At 38.3% G+C, this 26,158-nt stretch overlaps 1 protein-coding gene across 1 annotated transcript; it reads left to right on the top strand.

Moving 5' to 3' along the window:
- Positions 1–8,572: 8,572 nt before the first annotated feature.
- LOC131968737 (potassium channel subfamily K member 15-like) lies at positions 8,573–12,768 on the top strand. Its single transcript, XM_059329736.1, has 2 exons — positions 8,573–9,174; positions 11,646–12,768. The coding sequence occupies exons 1-2, from the start codon at positions 8,892–8,894 to the stop codon at positions 12,584–12,586; spliced, it is 1,224 nt and encodes a 407-aa protein (XP_059185719.1). The 5' UTR covers positions 8,573–8,891; the 3' UTR covers positions 12,587–12,768.
- The last annotated feature ends 13,390 nt before the right edge of the window (positions 12,769–26,158 follow it).

Raw genomic sequence — 26,158 nt, 5'->3', positions numbered from 1 at the left:
ATTTTGGTCTGCCGTTATTGCATTGGAAAAAAAAGAAATCACAGTAAGTGGTTATTTTTTATTTGCTTCAAACCTTTTATATTCCTATTTATACTGTTAAACATGCATTTGAGCATGAAATATGTTAAGTTACTGCACTGTAAACATATTTAAAATTGCAGTTTCATCTTATCTGGTTAAGTGTACTGTCCTATATGTGGCCCTGTGGTAGTGTCAATGAAAAATTGTGGCCACATCCAGCATTTAAGTTGTCCATCCCTGACCTAATATTACGGGTTAAAATTCCGCTAAAAGTTTACGTTTTAGACAGTAAGGGTTGTTTTAACTGCTTCGAATCAAGCCAGCTGACGTTAGTTTATTTTAATTCTTAAAACAGCTGTTACATAACCGAGACGTTTAAATACTTTCACTTTTATAAGTCTGAAATAGAGAGGGCAGGAGGAGGGGTCTTACTGGAAGTGTTACTATTATTAACTTTTATGGGACAGACAACATTGGAAAGTGTCCCTGTTGTGGAAAATCTGAATAAATCAAGACGAGAAGAGTTTCTTAGAAAAACAGCCCTGTGCAGGATTTAATGAAAAGTATCCAAATCAGATACAGTACTCAAGATACACAGGGTTCCTTATCCAAACAACAAGTGCTGTTCCTTAACCAACTACTTTGATTAATTATCATGAGATACACAGGTGGATTATAAACATTGATAAACACTTATGCATGTTCTGTTTGTCAGTTGTAGCGCCCCTCAGTGTACAGTTCGTGAAAACCTCATACAGGCTCATTTTTACTAGGAAAGTCGAACTGCGGCCTTACACTAAGGACATGTCACTGATACTTTTTGTCATTCCCTGAAATATTAAACTAGGAGTCTTTAAATTACCGCTGACTCAATCGCCTATTAAAACATCCCAAAGTATAATTTACAGTAGGTCCTTGTTGTCTGCCATCAGGTCTTCATCTGAAATCAAAATTTTGTTAAAGAGAAGAGGCTCTTTTTGTTTTTATTTCTCTCATCATGTATAAGGCACTCCACAACCACTGAACAGGATAACCAAACCAAAAACTTGTTGCATTTAAGACATAACACAAGTCAAATTAATTGAGTTTTATAGACAAATCAAGTAACATAACTATGGAGGATATAAGATATATAAAATGTGTAATGTTGAACATCACTGATAGTTACAATATATTTAAAATTAATATACAGTTGTATCCTGTAAACAAAACAAAACATTTTGTGTGGTTCACTTCCTTCATTGTGATGCTGCTAAATGTTCCTTTACCTTTTTCTGGATTTTTCACTTGCCATGTTTAAAGCTACTCACTACATAGTATAGTCACTGTCATCCATGTAGGCAGGGGGTGGAAACAGGTCCATTTTTCTCTGACTCCATCTCTTCAGCATGGATACGAGGTAACATGTCAAAGGAAATCAGAATTAGAACTGAACTCATCCTGAGCTTTAAACGTAGTGGGGATAGCTGCAGGTTTAAGGACATTTTAGCATTTGGTGTGAGTGAGCTCTCCTGACATGCCTGTAATGTTGAGAGCCTCACTTCCTCCTTCATACACCACCACACATCAAGTGAGAGCACATTGCTCACTGTATCATTCCTACACATCCTGTCTGTGTAGGAATAACTGTGGTGGTCATAATCAAATCCTTTCAGCTTTGATTTAGTGTAATGTGATATTCAAACCATACTAGTCTACCTATGTAGGGTGGGGTCATTTTTGACATGTGAGAATTTTGATAACAAACCCAGGTCACATTACAGTTTACAGTCATATCACATCCTCTGACATTCAGAAATCCAGCATTTGCAAACATTCAATATATATTGAATAATCGACTGTAATATGATGGTGTGTCAGTTTGTAAGCAGGCTAAATTCTGCATGTCTTTTCCTGGAACCATGCAACAATCTACAGTCATGGAAAAATTATTAGACCACCCTTGTTTTCTTCAATTAATTGTTCATTTTAAGGTCTGGTACAACTAAAGGTACATTTGTTTGGACAAACATAATAATAACAAAAAATATAGCTCATAAGAGTTTAATTTAAGAGCTGATATCTAGACATTTCCATGGTTTTCTTGATAATGATTTTGGTTATTAACAAGAATTATTATGTTCATTTATTGTCACCTGCTTACTTATGCAATAATAGTTTTCTAAGTAAGCGAATGACTTAAGCCTATATCTTTTTGAATCTGTATATTTTCTTGAGTTTATATTTTTAGGGTCTGTATATATTTTTAATTTTGTATATATGTTAAATTTGTATATTTTGTTATTTTTCTACTATGTACTTTCTATTTCTTTCTTGATTTGAGTAACTAGCAAAACCAAATTTCCTGCTGGGGATCAATAAAGTATTCTGATTCTGATTACTAATCTTATAATAAAATTATTATTATTAATAATAATAATAATAATAATAATAATATAAGACAGCATTTAATTAGACTTAATTTAATAATTATAGGTTATGTCAATGATTTTGCAATATTTTAGGGCATTTTAAGCCTCCCCTTTCCAGAAATCATGACCTGCTTAATGAAGATAATCCACAGACACCCCAACACTCACAACAATCTAGATTGATAAAAAGTGCTACAGGTAAGAGTCAGGGAATGGGTTTTTAACTCCTTAATATGTAGACAGCCATTAAAAATAATACTTGATATAATAAAATCCTACATGAAATATCTACAAATTTAAGGTGAAGTCCTGAATTTGCTCTTTAATTTGTAAATTGATTGATGTTTCTAAATCAAGCCATTTTTAAGGGTTTTCCATTTCACATGTTCAAACTGATGGATAAGTAAAGGGATCTCTAGCTGCCCTACCAAACTCCCTCATATAGATTAGACATTTTGTGTATTTTCAGGAGTAAATTAAGAATTACGTGTTTGTCAAGCACAGCTTTATTCAAAGCAGAACTGAAACTTCCAGGTGTTATTCAAATACAGATTCTTATTATTTAGACTGACTTTCTGTTTGCATGTCTCCTATGGTCTAATTTTTTTTAAAAACTATATTTAAGTCTGAACACCTTTTCTCATCGTCTGTCTAACACTTGCGCAACAACTAAGTGAGTTTTCTGAACTTTTGTAGGTTATTGCATGGAATTTATTTAAACATAAGCACAGCTTTGTATATCATTACCTGTTTTTCATTTGGGTTAATATATGTGTGAGACAAAAGCAAAATGAAACATTTGCTGGCCTGTGCTGTAGTTTTAGTGCCCTCTATGGGTCATTTATAAAACCTTATGTGATCGTGCTGCTAAGACCCTATTGAGACCTAGAATCTATACACTTTGTACTGATAAAGTGTCAAATGCTTGATAAATAAGAATAATAATTTAACCTCAATCTATCTACAACAGATGGTTTTATTTACCATAACAAGTCATGCAATTTGAATGATTTGATTCTAATGTATCTATCCTAAGTCATTTGGTACACTAAAATGTAGGCAACAAAGCTGAAGCAGTCTCCATGCAGCACGAAATGACCCTGGTGCCAAAATATAGACAGATTTTTTTTTTTTATATATTCTTTTTATTGCCAAGTTCACATATGATAGAATACATGTCTCTCACAAAGCAATCATAGTTTTATATGTTTTTTTGGTATACAAGAAAGAAAAGAATAAAAGTTAAAACAAAAACAAAACAAAGACGAACAAACCAACAAAAAACAAAACAATCAACAACACGGCAGCATCTTTAAACATAAATAGATTAGATATGAAAATATGGCTGATTACCACACAGCTTGGGTACAGTGGCCAAACAACAGCAACAGGAAAAAGAAAAATGAAGACCTGAACTGGAGATTTATAGGACAACAGCAGCAACTAAGACAAAAATGGAGCTTTGCGTCTGCCATTAGATGAAATCCATACATTATGGCAGAGGGAAGGATCTGCTTCCAGTCAGTATGATCACATAATTGGAATCATTCAAATTTTAACATGAACCTCTCTCAGGTCCATATTGACAGATTTTATTTTGACTTTGTGATCTTGTACAGAAAATGACTCAATAGCTATAAATTTCAGACACAAAGACTGCAGTCAGCTTCAATTTACTGTCATTTGAGAAAACAGTGATCCAAAAAATACATCACTCTCACCAGGTGCTTCAGCCAGAATGAAGCACCTCTCCCTGTAGAGGCATTAAAGAACACGTCTGTGCCCTTTTGGCTAATAAGGCTCAACGTACTGTTCACATTAGCTGCAAAGTTCAAGCCTGTTTCCCTATGTGACACTGATGAGTTGTCACCAAAAAGTCATGATCATTCATATGAAGCTTTTTTTTAATCAAACAAGCTTCAAAGAGATGCTGCATTTTTGTTATTACGACCAAAATACCCCGTGTCTCTATAATATATGATCTTCATAACGACTTGTCTTTATCTCCGCTGCCGTCAGCTGCTGTTATCAGCGTGCAGATAGCATCATGTTTGCAGTATATTTCCCCGCCTCGTTTTCTACGGGGATGGCACTTGGACAGATGAGTGTCTCGACTCCAGTCAGTGGACATCCTGCTCTTAATGTCTTCCTGTGGAAGATAAAGGGATGCACATAGCATCCTGTAGAGCACAGAGATATGAGATGAACACACCAGATAATACGGCATCATTACTTCATGGCTAGGATCCTTACTCAAGAAAAGTCAGTTGTCCTTCGCGGTGATGCAGAGCATACTGCCAAATTGATGTGTTTCATGTGTGGGTTATTTGTCTCCTACATATGATATAAATCTACATAGTGTTGAATAATACTGATGTAAGCACTGTGTGCTCTCATTAAGTGGACTCTGGCAAGGCTATTATCTCCCAGGGACTCCTTTCAAAAGGAGATAATTGCTCTTACCGCCAGTGGAGAAAATCGAGACTTGTCCGCATGCTACACTGTTAACATCTGCTCGGCAGTAGATTCATTTGTGCTTACTAAAGCGGGATAAGGCTCCTGTGCTGTATCTGGAAGATAAAAACACAGTGTAGAGATAGCCATATGTTCTATATGGAATGGAGGCAATAAATGTGGATTTAAATGACAGATCTCATGCTCTTTATGGCCTGGTTTAGTGCATGAATAGGTCCCACAAATTGGAATGTCCCTCCTGAAATAGATGGGGAACTTGATGCAGGATATGAAATAAGTTGCAGCTACAGCAGTGAGCCTATTTTCTGGTCGCTCTGCAGTGAATCCAATTAGCATGACACTGAGCAAAAACCCAGCAGATGTCACTGAGAACCTGAGCAAGGCCTCTGTGTAGCTGCACTGATACATACACACAGATCCAGTCTGCGCCGTGGAATTAGTTAATGACGAAGGCTTGCTGGATCACTCAGCGACTAAGTGTGCTCGATAAAGGTCAGCGCTGCCACCAGCTAATGCTTCATCGCTCAGAGTAATACTTTAGCCGAGCGTATTGTGAATACTCTGCACATGAACGCTTCACAGGGCAAAATAATCAAGAGAGTAGAGTCTGGAAAGCACAGCTGTTTCTGCTGGGCTTCTCTGTGGCAGACACAACACACACACACACACACACACACACACACACACGCACACACACACTCTGACACTTGTGTATCCCAAACCTCTCCAAACAGAGGGTCAGTGATTAACAGCTAGTCTGGGAAAGTTTGCAGCATAAATACTTCACAAAATGGGCTGATATTTAAATAAAGAGGGACAGAAAGTAATCATAACTGAGGACCAACACATTTATTTTGCTGTTGCTGCCTTGTTAATGTACAGAAAAGGAAAAATTCCAGTTTGAATTAATAGGGCAACAGTAGTAAAGTGGCAGTAACATCTTTCTAGGCTCGTATCCAGCCTGCACTGATTTATTTTTGTTTACTGAAATTCATTATTAACATTTTCCTGCCTTATTTTTTTTTAAAGCTCTCCACACATGCAGGAATCCTAACTATCATGTGAATACCAAGGCGGAATACCATGAATATTATATCAAGGGTACCAAGATCCCTTTAGATGCATTTGTGCATACAGATACACATACAGCCGCACATATCACACAAGAGCAAATTTATATTTATTCAGTATGTTTTCAGAAAGATCCCCCCTGCACATGTTATGGAAAAAATACGATGAGTAATAATATGTGTCTGATATTTTTTTCCCTCTAAGGATGCTACATAAATTAATGAAATAACATTAACTTTTTCTGCTGCTTAGCAAGATTGTTGCAACTGCCCCAATACCAGAATTAAAAGCAAAGTTCTGAAAGATATATAAGAAACAAACTGCACAAAGTTTATTCTGATACCAACTGTTGTTGTTATGAATTTAATATCTACAATTTTAAAGCACTTTTTTCCTCTGTATGATGGAACAATCCATTGGTACATCAATATGAAGATAGGTAGGGCATTTGCAGAGACATTTGTTTTTTGCCCTATATAGATCAAACAAAGTGACGTATTTCTGTAGGTCAACCCAGAAGTAGCATCACCATGGATTCTATTGAGAATTCGCCTATGGGATTTTTGCATAGGATTATTGTAGAAAATAAGCTCTGTGGCAAACACGTTTCTGATTTTTGCACGTGTGTTCAGCAGGATAATCTTCACAAATGAACACCACTTTTATGATGGTTGAAGCGTTAATGCAGCCGGCAGAAGTAAAAAGCTAACGTTATGCTATAGTAAACTACACCACAGCTGCATGACTTCTACATCACTACCATTAGCTTCAAATGCCCTCCGACAAGCTAACCAGTGGTTTTGACAGACTAGTGAATCCATAGCCTAATAAATTGTTTATTAACAAAGTTTACAAGAGCACTGAAACACACAACTAGAGGCTGTGAGGCAGAGAGAAAGTTCCTGTCCGTGTCCAGTGTGATATCGTTTAATGTCCCGACAACCACTGTAGTCTCATTTAGCCACTTGTTAGCAACTGCTGTTGGGGGTATATACTAATGTAGTTTGTGTTGCACAACAAAACAAGAATCTCTTAAGCTTGTGATAACCACAGGCCTTCTTTCAGGCATCTAACCAGAAACCCATTCAAAATCCTCATTGGATTTGAGAGGTTAGATCCTGTGGCGGCGGCGCTAAAATGCTAACTTACTTCCAGGTTCAAGAACTCATTCCTGTGGCATCCTATTGCAGTGTGAGAGGTCAAAGGTCAATTGTCTTCTATCTTGGTCCCACTCCCAACTCATCAGATACAATCACTTTGTCACAGTCCTCTGTGTCTGATACTGACTCAAAAGGCTCAAAAGTATGAGAGTAGCAGGTGTAATATAAAGAGCGAAGGTCCGTTCTGGGCAAGTAGATGTTTTTAAGCCCAACAAGCTTTTTTCTTACCCTAACCTATAGTTTAATTCAAAGTTATCCATTTCCTGTTCCTTATTTTGAAAAGCCACTATGGCTGTAACTAGTGGAAACTGTGTCTCTTTAATAGAGGCATTATCTCTGATACAGTCTCCCAAGGGTCACCTGCCCTTGTCCTGACATGTCTAAAACTGACACTAAAGGGTGACCTATGCATCGGTACTAGACACCGAGGGCTGTGACAAAGCGTTGGTATCTGACAAGTTGGGCTGAGAATGTGTCGTGTCCACAGTGTCAAGAGAATGTGACTGGCAGATACATTATAGCTTAACAATGATATATGATATTATGTAGAGTTGACCCTCTGTTATATTTGTGTAAAATGACAAAATTTAAACCTGGAAAAACTGTAATGAAAGACGAATGAAAAAAGGAGTGATAGCACATAGAAAGCTACCATTTTTACACAATAGGGACAGGGACCTTTGAAAAAGAAAAAAATCCCAGTGAGACATGGGATTTGGCTCACTTACTGAAAAAAAAGAAACGTTTTCTAAAAACAAAAACAAAACAAAAACATCACCAGTGCATATGTGGGGTTCCAAGTTAAACTTGTGTAATTTGCATATTAGACCAAAGTACATTTACTCAAGTGCTGTACAATTTCGAGGTATGTATACTTTATTTGAGTATTTCCATTTTATATAACTTTATACTACTTCTCCACTACATTTAGCTGACACCTTTAGTTACATTTCAGGTTGAGATTTAACATAAAAAACATGATCAATTTAAAGGGATTAGACATTTCTTTTAATTAAACCTCATAACAGTATATAAGTTACAATGAGCCCATTCTTTACAAAATAAAAATGCTAACATATATGCATCAATAATAATAATAATAATAATAATAATAATCTAATAATCTAATTAGAATATAAAACAATGGAGTGGGGCCATTCTGCATAAAGACTACTTTTACTTTTGATAATTTAAGCACATTTTGATGCTGATACTTTTGTACTTTTACTTTGACTGCAGGACTTTTACTTGTAGTGGAGCAATTTTACAGGGATCTGAATACTTTTTCGACCACTGATGATGACTGATGACAAACTCAGACTTCAGGTGATAAGAGAGAAACCTCTCTTTAGCAGACACATGTGACAACCAGAGTCTAGTGTCACACATCACTTACTGACTTGACACCTGCACAGTGCACCTGTAAGATCCGTATAAAGATACAGTAAATGAGGCCATGTGAGCACATTAGACTAACAGCACCCTGTGGAAAGGCAAGGTGCTGCCAGCTGCGGAGCTCAGGTAACTTGTGCACACACGGAGGTGTGATGCTATGTCACCTCATCACACGCTAACACAGGCTACTATTTCAACACGGAACCTATTTGGCCTTGTTCTGTAATCCTAGCAGGCCGAAGTGGCCTCAACGACTCGCTGGTGATGGATGGAGTCCATGCAGGGTGCTCCTGTCAGTGCCGTCTGAGCAGCACCCTCCCTCCCTGCGCCCCGCGCGCTCACCGGAGTTGAGTTGAGGATGAAGACGCAGAACATCAGGACCCTCTCTCTCATCCTCTGCATTGTTTTCTATCTGCTCATAGGAGCCGCCGTCTTTGACGCGCTGGAGTCGGACAGCGAGAGCTCCAGGGAAAAGGCGCTGGAGCAGAAGCTGAACGAGCTGAAGAATAAGTACGGCTTCACCGAGGATGACTACCGGGAGATCGAGAGGGTGGTGCTCCTGTCCGAGCCGCACCGCGCCGGCAGGCAGTGGAAGTTCGCCGGCTCTTTTTATTTCGCCATCACTGTTATCACCACCATTGGCAAGTACATACTTTTATTATTTCTCCATACCTGCTTCTGATCGCAAGCAGCATCTCTGCGCACGTGCTCAGAGGAACTCGTAAAACTTTTCAGGCTGCAGTGCAGTGTGAGGTTCAGCGTGTACATAGGCTGTCACGTCATTCTACATATAGGAGCTGAGGTTTGCCATTGCTGTGTAGTGACTGATGAGCACCTTGTGAACAATAAACAGCAGCTTAGTAACTGCAGCTAATGACATATATAATCACAATAAAACATGTGGTGTGAAATATAACTTCCTGTAGGGTTGATAGCTAGCCACAAAAGGTGGTCAAAAAAATCAATTACTAGTATTCACACGAGGAAAACATATTCTAAACGTCTCTAACATTTCTTTAAAACTCTTTATACAGTGTTTATTTCATTTTTCTGCTTCCCTCATGCAGGAGCCTTTCAAACTGGAGAGCAGGCACCTGTGACAGTATTATTGCACACTTTCCAGTGTAAACATATCAGTATCCTGAGTGATAATTGAGATGGTAGGCTTAGTTAAATAAGGCCTATGAAGCTATATTCTGATGAAAATATGACTGAAACATAGTGAGTATATGGATAGAGTACACTATTATGTTGGAGTGCAGGAGGATTTTTCATTTTTGAGAAGATTCTGTGGACTTTTAATACTTTTTTAAAATTCCAAGTTAAGATTAGTTTTAATGCGTCAAATGGGACAAAAGTTATGCTCCATTTCCAGCACTACACTACACAACTCTCTTTGCACAATTCACTGTCAGAGGGTCAACTTATTTATCTTTTACTGGCCCCTTCATTCACCCTGTGTCTGAATCAAGCTGTTACAGCTCATGGGCCAGGGCTGCTCATAGTGCTTGTGAGCGTCACCATGGCGATGCCTCATCGTTGAATTTATGCAACAGCTGCTGTTGAAAATAATAACTTTAGTCTTCAGAAATAATGGTGTGTTAGCTAGAATAACCTAGTGGTCCCGTAAAATGCTAAAACATACATATTGTGTTACTGGCCTGTATTATTAGCTATCAAGCTGCAGCTGCACAGAAGATGGAACTACATAACTACCTTTGAGCTTTTTAGACAGGGACTGTTTGTTACTCAGTTACTAGATTTCAGGAGAAACATCTCTTTAATTTTTATTTATTTTGCGTTATGTATCTGAATGTAATTTCATTTGATGTTCTGATGTGGATTATAAAATAAAAGTTGATTGGACTGATCACAAACTACGAACAGTTTCTGAGTGTGATAGTGAAATAAACATAGTAATAAAACATGCTAGAAAAATAAAATTTCCTTTTCCAAACATGGAACTCTGGATACGTATACTTAAATTTGTCATTTGTTTAAGCCTCAAAGAAGTGAATGGGGAATGGAGCAAATATTTGTAAGATGGAAGTGTAACGTGAATGTACCTTTTATAGTGGGGTTGCACCTTTTGTTAATTTTTATTCGTTTGTGTAGTTTTATAACTATCCTTCCAGAATTCCTGCTCAACTTCCATCTGAACAGAAGTCTGATTACCCAGAATAAGTTAAAAAAAAAAAACACCTGTGTGGGTGTGCAGGGCTTTTAATGACAAAGAACTGGATCCCTATCTACTCACCTTACAGTGTGTTCACACCAGACACAAAGTCTATTTTTTCGTGTGTTGCAATTAGTAGGTAAATGCAAAGACGCAATTAGATGCAGAATTCCTGTCATTTGCACTGGGCGACGCCGACGTGACTGACACTCTGTGAGTATGTGCTATATGGAAATTTGGTTTACCTTCTCACTGAGAGTGATGCTGTGTTGTAAAAGCATATCAGCATCGGGACTCTTCTGCATAGCATAACCTTGTTTGATCCAAACTTCATTCACAAAACAAGCATTTTAAGTTTTCTTTATCTGGCCTTCAGACAGACCTGAAAAAACATGAATTCCGACTTTTTACACATCAGCATCATGATGTAGTTATTTCGGCATACTTTTGATCTGCATTTAATCTGCAATTAAATCACAGTGTTTTTTTTATGCTCATACCACTGTAGTAGTGCTGTATCCTGAACCCAGACATGAGAAGTTGTTTTGCGTCTGTTGTGAACATGCCGTTACACTATTTAAAAAAAAAAGCTGCATTAATACATTTTTGGCCATTGGGGGGCAGGAAAATGGCAAAGTAAGCAGACAAACATTTAACTTTCTTCACCAGCTACGTTAAGTGTTAGCTTTGGAAATGCCTGCCCTCAATTGAAAATTGATTAATGTAGGCTTTAGCAACTGCTACATATTGGAAATCAAATTGTGTTGTGTTGTAAACAATTGTGTTTGAGATCTTACTTAAACTCAGAAACTGAGACTGGACTTGGTTCTGTAGAGGGAAATATGAGCATTAAGTAGTATTAATCTTGATGACTGTGAATCTTTCTAGACATTAAACTTAACATTACATGACCTGCAATATATTGTGACTTTGTAGGTTATGGCCACGCTGCTCCACGCACTGATGCTGGCAAGGCCTTCTGTATGTTTTACGCTGTGTTGGGCATTCCTCTGACACTGGTCATGTTCCAGAGCCTGGGCGAGAGGATCAACACCTTCGTCCGCTACCTCCTGCGCAGAGCCAAGCAGGGCCTGGGCCTACAGAAGACTGAGGTGTCCATGGGGAACATGGTCCTCGTGGGTCTGCTGTCATGCGTGAGCACCCTGTGTATCGGAGCTGTAGCCTTCTCCCATTTTGAGGACTGGACCTTCTTTAATGCCTACTACTACTGCTTCATCACACTCACCACTATTGGATTTGGGGATTTCGTGGCCCTGCAGAAGACAGACGCTCTCCAGAAGCGACCACCCTACGTGGTATTTAGCTTCATGTACATTTTGGTCGGCCTGACAGTCATCGGGGCTTTTCTGAACCTGGTGGTCCTGAGGTTTCTCACCGTCAGCACTGAGCAGCCTGACGGGAGGCCTGAGGCAGTCGAGGAGCAGGGAGCGCAGCCTAAGGAGGTGTCTGAGGCAGAGGTAGAAAGTGCTGATGCTAGCTATAAAGAAGACGGACGCAGCAGCTTGTGCAACCTGAGCCTTCCCATGGAGGCGGGCACCAGCTGTTTGAATCTCCTCCCCTCTCCTGTAGAGGAGCGCAGACTTGTTTTATCAGAGCACCCGAAGCTCTCTGAACCCAGCAGATTCAGGGCCTTGCTGTCCTGCATGTGCTGTGGCCTGGACATTTACAGCAGCCCCTCTCCACCTCGCCTCGACCAGGAGGGAGGCCACAGCAACCCGGTCTTTTATAACTCCATCTCCTACATGGTGGACCAGGCTTCATGCAGCTCCTGCACCGTGTCGTCACAGGCTTCCCCCAGCAGCGGAGCTCTCTGTCTGGGAAAGAACAATCCTCACACCAGGAGGAAGTCGTTATAACTCTCCAAACCTTTGACTTAGTGGCCTTAGTTCTGGACTTTCTGCACACACACAGAGCCCTCTGGTTTTTCTGCTTGGTGGAACAAATTGCCCAGTGCTTTCCTTTTCATGAATGTAGCAGTTCTTGCCTCCAGATAAAATGTAGCATATTATAAAATACCATAAAAATTCTTCACAGTTTATATTGTATTTTTCTACCATAAATATTAACTCTAAATATAAATTTGTGAGAAAAAGAAAATAAAGTATGTGATATATATAAACCATGTTTTCCCACCATTACTCTCCCATTATACTATGTGTTATGTAAAATCTACGTTCAGGAAGTGTGTGAAAAATGTGACATGTTCCTGAGAAAGGTGTGGTGATCATTAATATTTTATTTTCTGCAGTGTTGTCACCTGTGACCTTCAGTTATTTCCACTCAGTAATTATCAGTGTCTTCTAATAGGAATGTACACTCGTCACTTGGCTGGTTCCCTTGGTAACATTTCCATCCTCGTTGCTTACTGCAGTGGAAAACTGGAGACAGACACGTACAGTACAGCGAGCCGTGATTGTCTGAAGGCAGCATCCAGTCTAAACTGCGCTCTCTGTGATGAATGAGTGTGTCAACAAAGAATGGAATATGAGCATTTGCACAGAAAAGTGGCAAATTGGAAATGTCTCCAAATGACTGTTTAATTGCCTTCTAAGATGTGTGGTTAAACACACACATTGCTATTTTTCAAATTAGCTTCTTAATAATAGCCTTGAGATGGGAAATGGGCATTTAATCAGACTTTGTAAATATTTGAAATAACAATTTTTTTGGTTAATGTAGAAAATAAGGCATTATGGCAAATGTGCTTAAAATACCACATTTTATTTTATTTTATTTTTTAATTATTTTTCCAAATAATTAATATATCAAATATAAGTCTGTTTACAGGTAACTGAGGAGTGCTACCGATGATGAAAACAGTTGTAAATTGGCCTCTGTGTTTGGAGGAGCTTTCTAAACCCTGATGACATCTTTACATATTCCAGGTTATCTGGACCTGGGCTGGACTAGTAAATATATAACTGAAACTGCCACTTTATGTTCTGACAGTAGGACATAAGACAGATAATCTTGATCTTCCTTATTGCTCCTAATGGCAAACAAACAAGTTTGGTTGGAGCAAAAACAACCAGGAGGACTCTCTAACCAGTGTTTCCAACTTTCTGATTTATCATTGTCATCTGGTGAGTGTTGCCACTGCTAGCTACTCCACACTGCATGCCCAACATCTAGCCCAACATCTGTGTCCGTCTCACGAGCAGTGATTGACACGCTACAGACTCCTCCTGGCTCTGATTGGTGGGTTTTTTTCAGGTGCAATTGATATATGCATCCATTCCAAGCACTATGAAGGAAGCCAGAGGAACCTGATTATCGGTCTCATAGTACAGTCAGGATGTAGTGACAGTTTCAACAAATGTGAGTCAGGGAGTGTCAAACTAAATTATTCTATTGATTGCATTATGGGAAATTGCAGACTGTGGTGTTTTTGCAGCTTGTCTCACAATGAGGAAATCTTGGCATCTTCAATTTTGCGACTTGCCAAACTTTCTCTAAGTGCTATATTAAATTATTGAAGACTTAAAAAATAAGGAGTGTGTTGTTTATAGTGTGATCTGTAAAACACATTTTAACAGGTTGTTTAGTCATCTTCCACTGCAGTCTCACATTTCCTCTTTTATTCCTACTTTAATCAGCAGGGTGACACAGTGTTGAGAGCAGCAATTTTCAAATTCTTGACCTCAATTACAACGAGCCTGCCGGTTTTTATTGTAGCAATCAAATCATCGACCAATTTACACCTCACATTTCATGTTGTACTTGAAAAACAGTGAAGAAGAAGCAGCGGTTTAGGGCCTGCCCATTAACCCGAGGAGCCATAATCATGCATCGCCAACATCTGCCCTGGTGAACACCACTGACACTGCAGCTCCAGGAGTGCTGCTCTGTAGTTGACTTTAAATCAGAATAGGTTGCCTGCTGCCAGCTCCCTTAGAAGGCTTATTTTGCAATTACCATCTCCTCCTGTTAATATTTCAGTAATCTGTATCTGACCTGTACTCTGACCTCCCTGTGGAGGGTCAGCTTGAGGATCACTCAAGATTTTGCATTATATTATATTATTAAAAGGAGCCTCTAGTGGTAGCTGACAGTGACTTGCATTTAATTTCCTCTTGTTCCCATTTTTGCCACTAGGGAGCAGCATTGGTCTACGTAATCATCAGGAACATCAGTCATGTTTGCTGAATTGTGTGCATGATAAAGTTTTATTTTTCTAATTGATTGAACCTCAAGAAGAGCATTAATATAAATACACCATATATACTCATATTATCTGTACTTCACAGCACAATGACACTTTGTGTCTTCAGAGAGCTTTTCTCCTGCGTGCCATCAGCGTTGCATATGGAATTAAAGCATGACAGCAAGAAATTGTTTTCAACTATGACACAGATTACTTCTGCGGGAATAGATGTTCAGATACTTGATAAGGGAGCTTTTCAGTCAAGCGTACAGACATGTATTAGCTTCCAACATTATCAACAAGAAAGAAGAGATTTGAACAATGAGCATAAAGATCACTATTTTGTGAGTGATGAAAGCTGCTCTCCAATTTGCATAATTACCCTATTAATATTGCAGATGGTGCTTTACTTTATTCTGTTATGATGCCTCAGATCATCATGTGACTGTCTCTGCTTCAACTCTCTGAGCTTGAAAGTATGAAAAACAGACTTATCTACAAATAACACAACACACAAGAGGCAAATGATAGTATAAAATTAATTGCACATGCAGAATTAGTAGCTTTCCTCCCACACAAAGACCTTTGTATGATGATTATACACTGATGTATTATGTCATGCATGACTGTGAAAAAGAGTGGAACTTTTCTCAATATTCCTATGTGGCTGAGTGAGTTTCAATCCATTTAGCAATTTTCTAAGAGGACGATAAGGAAGCTAATGTTGTATTTTATGTTTGTATGATGGTTGTTGTTTCAGGCTGTGAGCTGCAGGTGGTGGTAGTGATCCTTTTCAAACAGCTGTATTCTTCAGGTGAGTCCACACATCAGCATCTGTTCACGTTTATGAACATGCAGCTCTGTGGGAAGTCCAGTCATTTTGGCATTATGGGTTGTTTTTTAAATGATGGATCTTCACACAGGGTCCTCAATAAGCTCTACTGAGCTGAACATTATTCTTAGCTTAGAGAAAATGACTGCAAATCTATAAACTTGTAATTCAAAATGTTGATACCCACTGTTACAACACTGCTTTAAAAAAACAATAACCTTCAGTTTACCTCACCGATCATTGATTACAGTGTTGAATTCCATCATCAAAGCGGCGTACATATGCTTATCCTCTGCTGTATCACTGTTATGGGGCCTGAAAGAATGGGTGAATAATTGATTATATTGTTAGAGATTTCTCTTTGTGAACACACCCTGTTAAGTCATTACTGGCCTGGGTTGAAGGGTTTTCATGTGCACGGTAAAGGGGACCAGATTAAATCGAAAACAAGCCGTCGGTTCAAGCAGAGTGCAACTCTTCTCTTTGTGAAGGGTAAATAATACATTTTATATGGCATAGATATGAGCAGGAGATTCATAATAGAAACTGCATGCAAATTAAGAATTTATGAATGTACAAATAAACTGAACCAATAGCGGTTGCCATGTTTTGATTATGGAGAAATATGTTTGTCTGTGTACACTGCATTCACAGTCTTTGAGGAGGAGCTCAGAGATTATGAGTTATTTTCTTGGATGTGCATCAGAATGCAAAAGCACATTTTCTGTGGCTCACTGTGAACACACAATGAAAGATTAAGGAACTAAAAACAAGTGTCATATTTATTCAGATTGATTAAATAAGTAGAAATTAGGATTCAGTTGGAGAGCATTGAGAAAACAGACATTAATAGAAGTTCATTGGTGGGGTAATTGCTCATTAGTTTTAATTTCCAACCAATTTGCTGCTTGTGTTGAACAGTGCGAAAAAAGACTGCTTTTACTCCGTGGTTGTCTTCTCCAATCAGATGCTATGTTTGACACACTGTGTCTCTTTGACATTTTGTGTCAGAGAGATCATGCTGCTTGATCACTTGCAGTTTAAATTATGTCTTAAAGGAGAGTTTGAATCACCTCTTAATCAAAATATATGCAATGATGAGAAAAAACCCTAATCCTATTCCATAAACTGGCAATACACGTTAATAATCCAACTCTTTTGTCTGCTCGTAATGTCCATGTCACCTCTGAACTAGTGCCCTGAGTCTTCAAGTAGCCACATCAAGTGTTTGACTTGTAAGGGTCAAACATGACACTGTCAAACATCCCCTCTTCTTTCCATTTTAATGTAACATGCCTCTGAATTTATATCCCACTGCAACAGAAGCTGAGGTGTTTTCACAGGTACGTTTATCAATGTGGGTCAATCAGTGACTTTGGTCCAGACTGAAATATCCAGACTGTTCTCACAATTGGTTTACTAATGCACTATTTCGCATGAAATGAGTTAGAAGGGACCAGGTTTGATTCCCATTTTAAACAAGTTAAGGTGAGAAAAGAGGTCAAAGGTCAAGTTAAGGTGAGGCATCTATAACAACTGACAATTCACATCTCCAAACAGGTTCACGTTTAGGGGCTAGGATTTACTGGGTAATATATCAGAAAAATGACTGACTTTGGTGATCCATGACTCTTCTTCTAGTGCCACCCTGACATTTGTGTCAAATATCTTAGCACCCATGGGATGGATTAATGTCAAATTTGCTCCAGATGTTCAAGGTTCCCTCAGGATACAAGCCAGCGACTTTGGTGATCCCTTAACTTTTCCTCATGCACAATCACCACGTCATAACTGACATTTGTATCTTGGTTTATGACTAAAAACCTGAATGACATTTTCAACCATCAAAAGCTTTACTTTGTGTTTAGGGTTAATAAGGAAAAGTTAGCAGCATACTAACAGGTTAAACTCAAAGCTCAGCCTCACACAGACACTAGCGGGGTTAAGGATCCTTTGTTTGTTTGTTTGTTTGTTTGTTGCATAATTAGAATTTGGGGCATGTCAGTGTTAAGTATAGCCTCTTTCACACATTTTTCCCAGTAAATTACTGGCATAACCTTTCATTCACCACTGGTGATTTTCACTATTCACACATGCACTACATTCAGGAACATTTCCGTCTTGCGCCTTTCCATACATGCAATGGCAATGCCTGAACAGATGGGGAAAGGAACAGTCCAGCGGATGGCAGTAATGCAACGATTATGGATGCCAACCGCCGTAAAACTCAACAGAAGAAGAAGAAGATATTAACGGAACATGGTAAGTGCAACTGTCCTTGGATGTTCTCGAAACATATTTCATTTGCAGCAAATTTGCTTGACAAACAATGACTTGTTCAGATGTTTGTGTGGCCTAAGTGGGGATTTAGTTAAATAAGGGTGAGATGAAATATGTGCACACTGCAGAAAAGACTTATTATTTCTGCCTCAACTACTCATATCTACTTTTATTATAGTATCTTACAGTTTCTTGCATTCCTGGGTTTAAAATTGTAATTTTCACATCATACAGTTGGTTCAAACTAAGAGCCTGACTCTAACTTGGCAGAGAGCCAGTAATAGGTTAGGATACTGTGGTGGTCTATAAGATTTCAGGGGTGGATTCAAATATATCAGTGGAATCTTGTGATTGGTTCGGCATGTGAAAGCATCTTTCTTCAGACAGATGTAATCCTTCACATGCTTGTCCATGCAATGTTATTCCTTTCACTCAAAACACAGCTGAACTCTCATTCTCATGTGACCCCGTGCAGGAAATGTATCTGAGCATTTCAGGGATAGACTTTATGTGTGAAATGGGCTCAATAAAGCAGCATAAAAGGACAGTAGTCTTTGAGGCGAGTGATTCCCAGTCATTCAGTGTGTTGTCTGATGCAGAGGGATGTAAAAATTATCAAGGTTGGCTGTTATCCATTTCCTCCTCAGTCGTACCATTTAACAAGACAACAGCTTCTCTGAGCACACGGCTTCCTGTCCAAACAGTGGCTAGGAGATGGAGCTAGAGATGGGGGAAGGAGAGAGAGGGGGGGAGGTGGCAGAGTGAAGTTCTCATTCTCCTCAGACAGTATATCTGCAGCCATGAAGCAAGGCTGGGGCCAGTGGCAGATTAATGTCTGTGTGAAAGTGTCTTCATTGCGTCTGAGTGCTCCTCAGTTAGAGGACAGGTTATAAAGAGTGAAGATGAAAGAAGTGAGGTCTCACTGTGACAGTAAAGGTACACAAGAGTCTCAGCAGTGAACAGCAAACAACACAGATGCAGAATTTAAAGAGATACAAAAATGTGCAGCTATAGTAGCCTCTCCGTGTCGTACAGGTCACACTTATCTCCTGTCCAGCAGCGCCATATTTTTCTCATTATATGCAGCTCTGTATGGAGCTTGCACAAATGTGTTTCCTCCTGTAAGTAAAACTGATTCAGAAGTTGCTGGCGGGGCACAATTTGAATGAGTGAGATAAGGCCAGAGAGAAAAATGCAACACAATGGCCCTTAGTCGGGTTGGATAACAAATGCTTCCTTTTTTTATTTTTAGTCCTACTGAGCGGGGAAGAGAGGACAAGACGACCCTAATAAAGAAAAGTTCCCATGGGAGATATGAAACCTGACTTATTCATAGTTCTATCTCCAGCTCTGAACTGTGAAAGATTGACAACAGAGTGATTTGCCACATGTGTTAATCTTCCTAAATGAGCAAGTAGTCAGATCTTTGCTGCACTAAATAATTCATAATCCTGCACTTCAGTTTTATTCCATTTTCCTCTTCTTTTTTTTCTCCCTGTCAACTTTCAGGAGCTCAAATCATTGCTACTGTATCTTAAGCCACTGCTGTATTTTTTCCATACAGAGGCATGCTCATTAGGGGCAGCCTTTTTGTATATTCATGTCGACAACAAAGAGAAACAATGACAAAAAGGATAATCTCTTTTAGCCGTTTAAACCATGTTCTGCATGAAAGTGATACATTTCATTATAACAGATTTTTTGACTTTCACGACCAATTAAAGTAACTTTAAATTTCTGCAGAACATTTCATGTCCATCGTAAATAGAGGCTGCACTGAGAGGATCAGTGATGATGACCACTGCAGCATCTGAGAAATTCCAGTCTGATGAAATGGTTCCTTTTGAACAATCACTGCTGTTTATCGCACTACCATTTCCCGCCTCTACTGCTCTTTTTTTTCGTTCTCTGATATAATGATTTTAATATTCCATTGACTGTGTCTTTGCTGGTCTGCTGAGCAGGAAGCAGACGTTTCCATCAGCAGAGCTGCGCCTGGCATTCATCATCAAAGGTCTGCCCAGGAAACAGACAGCTTTACACTCATCTGCATCTGCTTGGTATGCCAACTGGGTGAACATCCACATCATCCTACCCACACTGTTATTTCTGATTAGCATATAATGCATCAATTACTTCACTTTCACTAAACAGAAAAGCTACCGCAAGTTTCGTTTCCAAGGCAACTATGAGGAGTGCTGGTGGCAGGAGTAAATTACTTTGGCAGGGGGAAGTTTGGATTGCGATGGCAAAAGACAAATATTGGACAACAACTGTTGTCTGCCACAGCTGATCCAAACATATGGAATGTGATAAGGGCGCTTACTAAAGACTGAGCGGTTAAAATGAACAAAATAGGTGCCTACACACAAAGACACACATATGATTGTCTTAGGGGCCATCATGACATTTAGACATTTAAAATGCCAGTGTTCAGCACAAAGTGCCATACAACACATCCATCCCACTTTGACAGTTTAATAACAGATATCACTCACACGTTATTTTAAGTGGTCTTTCAGTAGTGGTCCCTTCACATGGCAACATGCGGAATACAATTACTCCATATAATTGCTGCCCATATGGTATATTATGTCATTTGCAGGCATTACTTATCTTATAATCATATTTTTTCAGGTTTGAAAAGGGCAAAAATAAATGAGTCCACAAACTCACATTCAACTGTAGGGGAGACGGGGCAATCGTAACAATACATCACATTACATTTTCCTTCATAACTCACAGACTGCTTGAAATACGCAATAGTTACCTTTTGATATGAGAAACATTTACTGTATATGTAATAAGCATATATTTTCAAAAAAGATTCAGAAAAAAGTTGAGACGAGGTGTAAAACAAATAAAAACAGAATTCATCAAATTCAGAATTCAGTTTATTTTTATAAAACAAAAGTTAATCAATTTGAACATGAAATATATTATTTTTGTACAGTTTTCAATTAAAGATATGTCACAAAGGATTAATGTATTTTCACGCTTTGTTTTATTCTCATTTTTAGACAATGCTACCACTGAAATCAGGGTTGTATAGGAAATTTAAATTTAGTCAAGAGTTACAATTGCTCCAATATCTAATATTGTTTAAAAACATTTAAAACACTACATAAACATTATTTATACAAAACATATGTTCATTGATATATGCTATACAAGAACACATTTAAGTTAATATACACTTATTAAATTTTATTTTACATTTAAATTCTGTGAAAATTGTTCATTTTCGAACAGAAAAGTAAGTTCGCACAGTCAAACAAGGGGCATGACATCGGGCCATTTGGCATTTTGTGTTACAATTCCAAATCATGCAGCCACGAAAATCTTTGCTCATTTTTAACCAGTAACCTCGATTTTATATTTGCATTCAAAACTTTAGTAGAAGAAAAATACATACAAAAAAGTAACTTTCTAACCCCTAAATCCAATTTTTGTTGAAAACTGGTGAAAAGAGGCTGCTCTATTTCCACAGGCAGAAAAAGCATTCATGTGCCAATCCATGTGGAAGAGCACTGGGCTTTGAAGCCATTTTAACATAGTGGCCAAACAGTGGAATTTGAATTTCCAGGTGTGTTACATCATGCTATTGGGACAAAAAAAAAAAACTTTTCCCCATAGACTTTCATTGGGAATGAGACAATTGTAAATCAGGAGATATATTTTTTTATTTTTGAACATCACAACCCTTGCCAAAACACTTGTTTTTATATCAGACATTGATTAATTTCGTCAAATAACATTTGGAAAGTCTAGAAGAGCCTTACGGGTAATTAAACTAATACCCATTCAAGTTAGCAGATCGCTAAACCAAAGCAGCTGGCTCGACCAGTGGAAGTCTCGCATGTACTTGCTTAATGGGCCCGTAGATGTGGAGGAGCCATAGAATATCAAGGTATTTTTATGCTCAAACTTTTTTAGTTTCATGTGCAACCGAGCAACTTTCATAAGAATGAATGGGGCTCAGCTTCCTTTATATTCAGTCCTCTTTATACATTCATAATTGCCCCCAGTCTCCCCTACATCACAACTATTGCTGTTGTGCTTGTCAGTTTTTTTTTGTATTTACATTTTTTACCCTGTATGCCATATGCCATCTATGTACAATTATGGATTCATTATTGTTAGTCATGAATCCTTTTTATTTTTATATAAATGAATATTACTATGAACATATCACAGCTTGATTTATCATCATAGCGAATCAAGTTTATGGAAGCTTTTACCTTCGATTGAACAACAACAATAACAGTGGTTTACTTCAAATAAAAGATAATGGGTATTTAAATGATGGAACAAAGAAAAAAAAGAAGCAAAAGAGAATCTGAGTAATAAACTCTCTGGTTTCTGGATAGAAATAGGCACACTATCCCTCGTATTATTGCTTCAATCCATTTTATAACAGTTTTAAAGTGGACTTGGAAAAAGCGAGATTTAAATGGCATTGCTGAGATGTGAATATATGTGAAGCTGACAGAAATCAATTTAGCAGGCAAATGATAAGACATAATGTTTTACTCTGATTTGTGTTTCTTATGTTCTTCCTTTGTTTTCGATTCTCTGAGGTGTACTATCCCTGGGGAAACATGGGTACTGCTCTACATACAATTAATTCAAGCACCTGTAGCCACGTTTCATTCTTACCACGCTTTATAATTCCCTTTATCCTCTGAAGGATGTCTTTGCTTTGATTATTAGGGAGTGCTAGATGATGGCCATACTTCAGCAGGAAAAAACCTGAATACAAGATGTGTTGATAGGTGTCCACATAACACAGTTTAGTAAAGCAACATATTTCTGCTGTTTACATATAAACACTAATGACCTCATCTCTGTATAGTTTGTGTGGTTATTATGGTAGTGAAAGCTTGTCTTTATGTATGACCAGGACAAAAAGTAGCAATTATGGATGGATGCTTGGGTGAGGTGACCCCCTTGGTTTCCTCTGAAACACAAGTTAACTCATAATAAAATAAAAAGATCGCCATTGAATTTGAAGAGCACATTTCTGTTTTAAATGAATATAAATCTATTAATTTATATGGCTTCTTGACCCTTCTGCTAGGAAGATACATTTCAGGATTAAAGTGACAGAACCATGCTGATATCAAGAGAATTTCTTTTTAAATCTGTGAAAATGAATGAGTAATTTTTGCTTTTAAATGACTGTCAAGTAATGTGAAAGCAGGAACTGAAGCATATATTACATCTGTCTCTGTCCCTTTGCCACCTCTTATTTAATACCGTTGTTATGGTTAACTCAAGGTTCAGCAGTTTTGGACAGCTCTGACTCCTATCAGTTGGGTGCATGTAACATAAAGTCCTATGCACCCAATGTTAATGCAGTGGGATAATGGGGATAGTTGTCAGGACATGGACAGTCTATTAAAATAAGCTGATTTAACAAAGTCAAGGCACTGATACAGAGTTTGAATCCTCCCTTTTAAACCATTGGGTTGTCTTTGACATCCCTTTAGTATACTGCCTGTTATTATGTCAGCTATTTTATTGATTATGATGTTCTGTTAATTCTTGGGAAAAATCATTCAAAAGTATAAATTAAGCAATTAAATGACAGAAAGCTTTACGTGTTGCTAAAGTTAAACAAATACCAGGACTGCCCCGAGTACCGGTACGGTACGGTGAGTATTGGTGTTTACAGAGCTTTGGACCGGTGGGAAGGGAAAGTTTTCAGGCTTGGGTGCTAATGCTGTGGCACCCCGATATGCTGGCTATTTGCGAGCTATGTTGGTGTAATGCCTGAACTGGAGTCGGGCAACCAGGCAACTGAATGATGTACACCATGGCAGAGGCTAAGAGACCCTGGAGAAGATGTTACAGAAGAAGCTAAGAAGACAAAAGGAGAGAGTATCCTAGCAAGGGGCTGCCGGACAAGAGTAAATCTTGGACTGTATTTTAGAGAACTTTGCAAAAAAAAAAAGCTGTTAGACAGACTTTGAGCGGTCTTTTGCGGTTGGACCAACATTAGTGAGTAATTAGCTGGCTTGCTTTGTTTTGTGTTGTTGCACTTGCTTAATGTTTGGCTGTGTTAGCATAGTTATTGACTGTTTTTTGATCATAAGTACTGTAATCATAACAAATGCACCTGTACAGCTGTTCATATTTTCAACAGTGGTGTAAATTGAAAGTGAATTGCAAAAAATACTGATTATGTGTAATACTATGTTCAGGGGGCCTTGTATTATTTCGAGATCCTACACAGAGGCCATTTGAATTATAATTTTGAGGCATTTGTCATTTTGGTTTATACTTTTCTTGTGTGCACCATATTCCTAAATCATTTTTTCTTCAGTCAAATAATCCCAAAGTAACTGTCACAGTACTGGTTGGTGTCTGGGACTCCAAATTAAGCCACCATGTGTCTGAATGCAGTTCACTTGACAGGTTCTTGAAGTTGACGCAATGTTCAGAGGGTGTGAGGCGGAGGTGTCAGCTGGGGCTCATTTGTTGCCCCAAGGCCCTCTCGTCGGTTTTCTAGCCATGTTTATTCTGTATCCAAAGCGTCCTCCACACGACGAATGTTCAAATATTAATTACATTTCCTGTTAATATTTTAGCAACAATTCACTACAACCAAACGCCTAAAAAGACAGCATCTGTTATGATTTATGATTAAAGCAACCAAACCAGACAGCCGAGTCGATCGATATGGCATGACATATGAACTGCAAATCTACCGCTTGTTTTGTTGCATGATGCCTCAGCTGTGTGACTCACACTGGCTGTGCATGCCTCCCACTTGAGCATCAATCTTGTATCTTAAGGCTCTTGTTTTCTCTCCACCGCAGAACCATGTGACATCTGAATTAAAGATGGGCCGAAGACACACCATCACTCATCGTCCCCAAAACAGCTCTGCCACCTGCAGAGATTCTCTAAGTCAATCGTTCTCTCTAACAAGAATAAGGACGAACACACAGGGAACACAAGAAAGTGGAGATTTTGTAATTTAGGCTGAGGATGCTGATTAAATGTGTGCGAGAAAGTGATAATTCTTTAATGTTTTGCATAATGGGACTTGAATTTGACATTTTGACATGTAGTCTGGTGGAGAAGGTCATAGTTAGAATAAGAATCAGTTCTTGTTCAGCACAAGGGTCGGAGCCTCGCTATTATAACCACACAGAGTGTAAGAATGTGTGAACGTGTCAGGGGAAAACAATACAGAGAAGTTGTTATTGTTATGGGAAAATCCTTATTATATAATAGCTCCTTTGACACTCCACATAATTGCTATTCAAACACACACACACAAAACACCAGTTGTTCACCAGGTGCAACTCATTAAGAGATAAAACATCTTACACTTTGAAACACCAAAGAAATGCAAGCCTGCCTTGCTTTCAGTTTTGTCTCTTTGTTTAGAAGGTCTCTTTGCAGCTTTTTGATTAGCTGCGTTGCATAAAAGAACGCTAAACAGCATCTAAATCGAGGCCACGGCTGATTTGTCATTCAGAATTATAACTCACAATGTACAATAAAATGTATAGTTTAAAGATATAATATCAAACTTTTCTCCATTATAATACAACCCGGATACGAATTGCTGTTTGGAAAAAGGGAAACATTCATTGAAATACAGTACAAAGACAAGATGTTTAATGCTCAAACTGATAAAGTATTGCTTTTGTAAATAGTTAAAATTACCAAACCTATGTTTGGTATGTTACACCTATGTTACATAAAGGTTTTTGTTGAGTTGTGTTTCCAACATTTTTTTTGGGCTGATATCTAGCCATTTTCCATGGTTTTCTTGATAATGATTTTGATTATTATTATTTTGTATCATTATATTTGTCCAAACAAATGCACCTTTAGTTTTACCAGGCATTAAAACGAACAGGAAATTGAAGAAAAAGGGTGGTCTAATAATTTTTTCCATGACTGTATAGCTATTTATAACAGGATGAAGGATTTTAGTGATTGGATGTCTCGATCTTGAGTTATCAGAGAAACAAGCTGAGCGAGCATTAGCAGCCCTCAATGTCCTATGTCGGCCCTATGTCCTGCCATATGGACGCCAAAACTCCTTATTTTGTTATTGTTTTGAATGAGAAACTCCTAGAGGCAGAAAAGTACATATTGTGCATTTAAATGTCACAGGCTGGAGTAAAAGTGTTTATAAAAATGGGTTTA

Source organism: Centropristis striata, chromosome 3, assembly GCF_030273125.1.
Source record: "Centropristis striata isolate RG_2023a ecotype Rhode Island chromosome 3, C.striata_1.0, whole genome shotgun sequence".
Taxonomy (NCBI): domain Eukaryota; kingdom Metazoa; phylum Chordata; class Actinopteri; order Perciformes; family Serranidae; genus Centropristis; species Centropristis striata.
The sequence above is the reverse complement of the archived record's forward strand: the minus strand, read 5'-3'. Positions and strand labels throughout refer to the sequence as shown.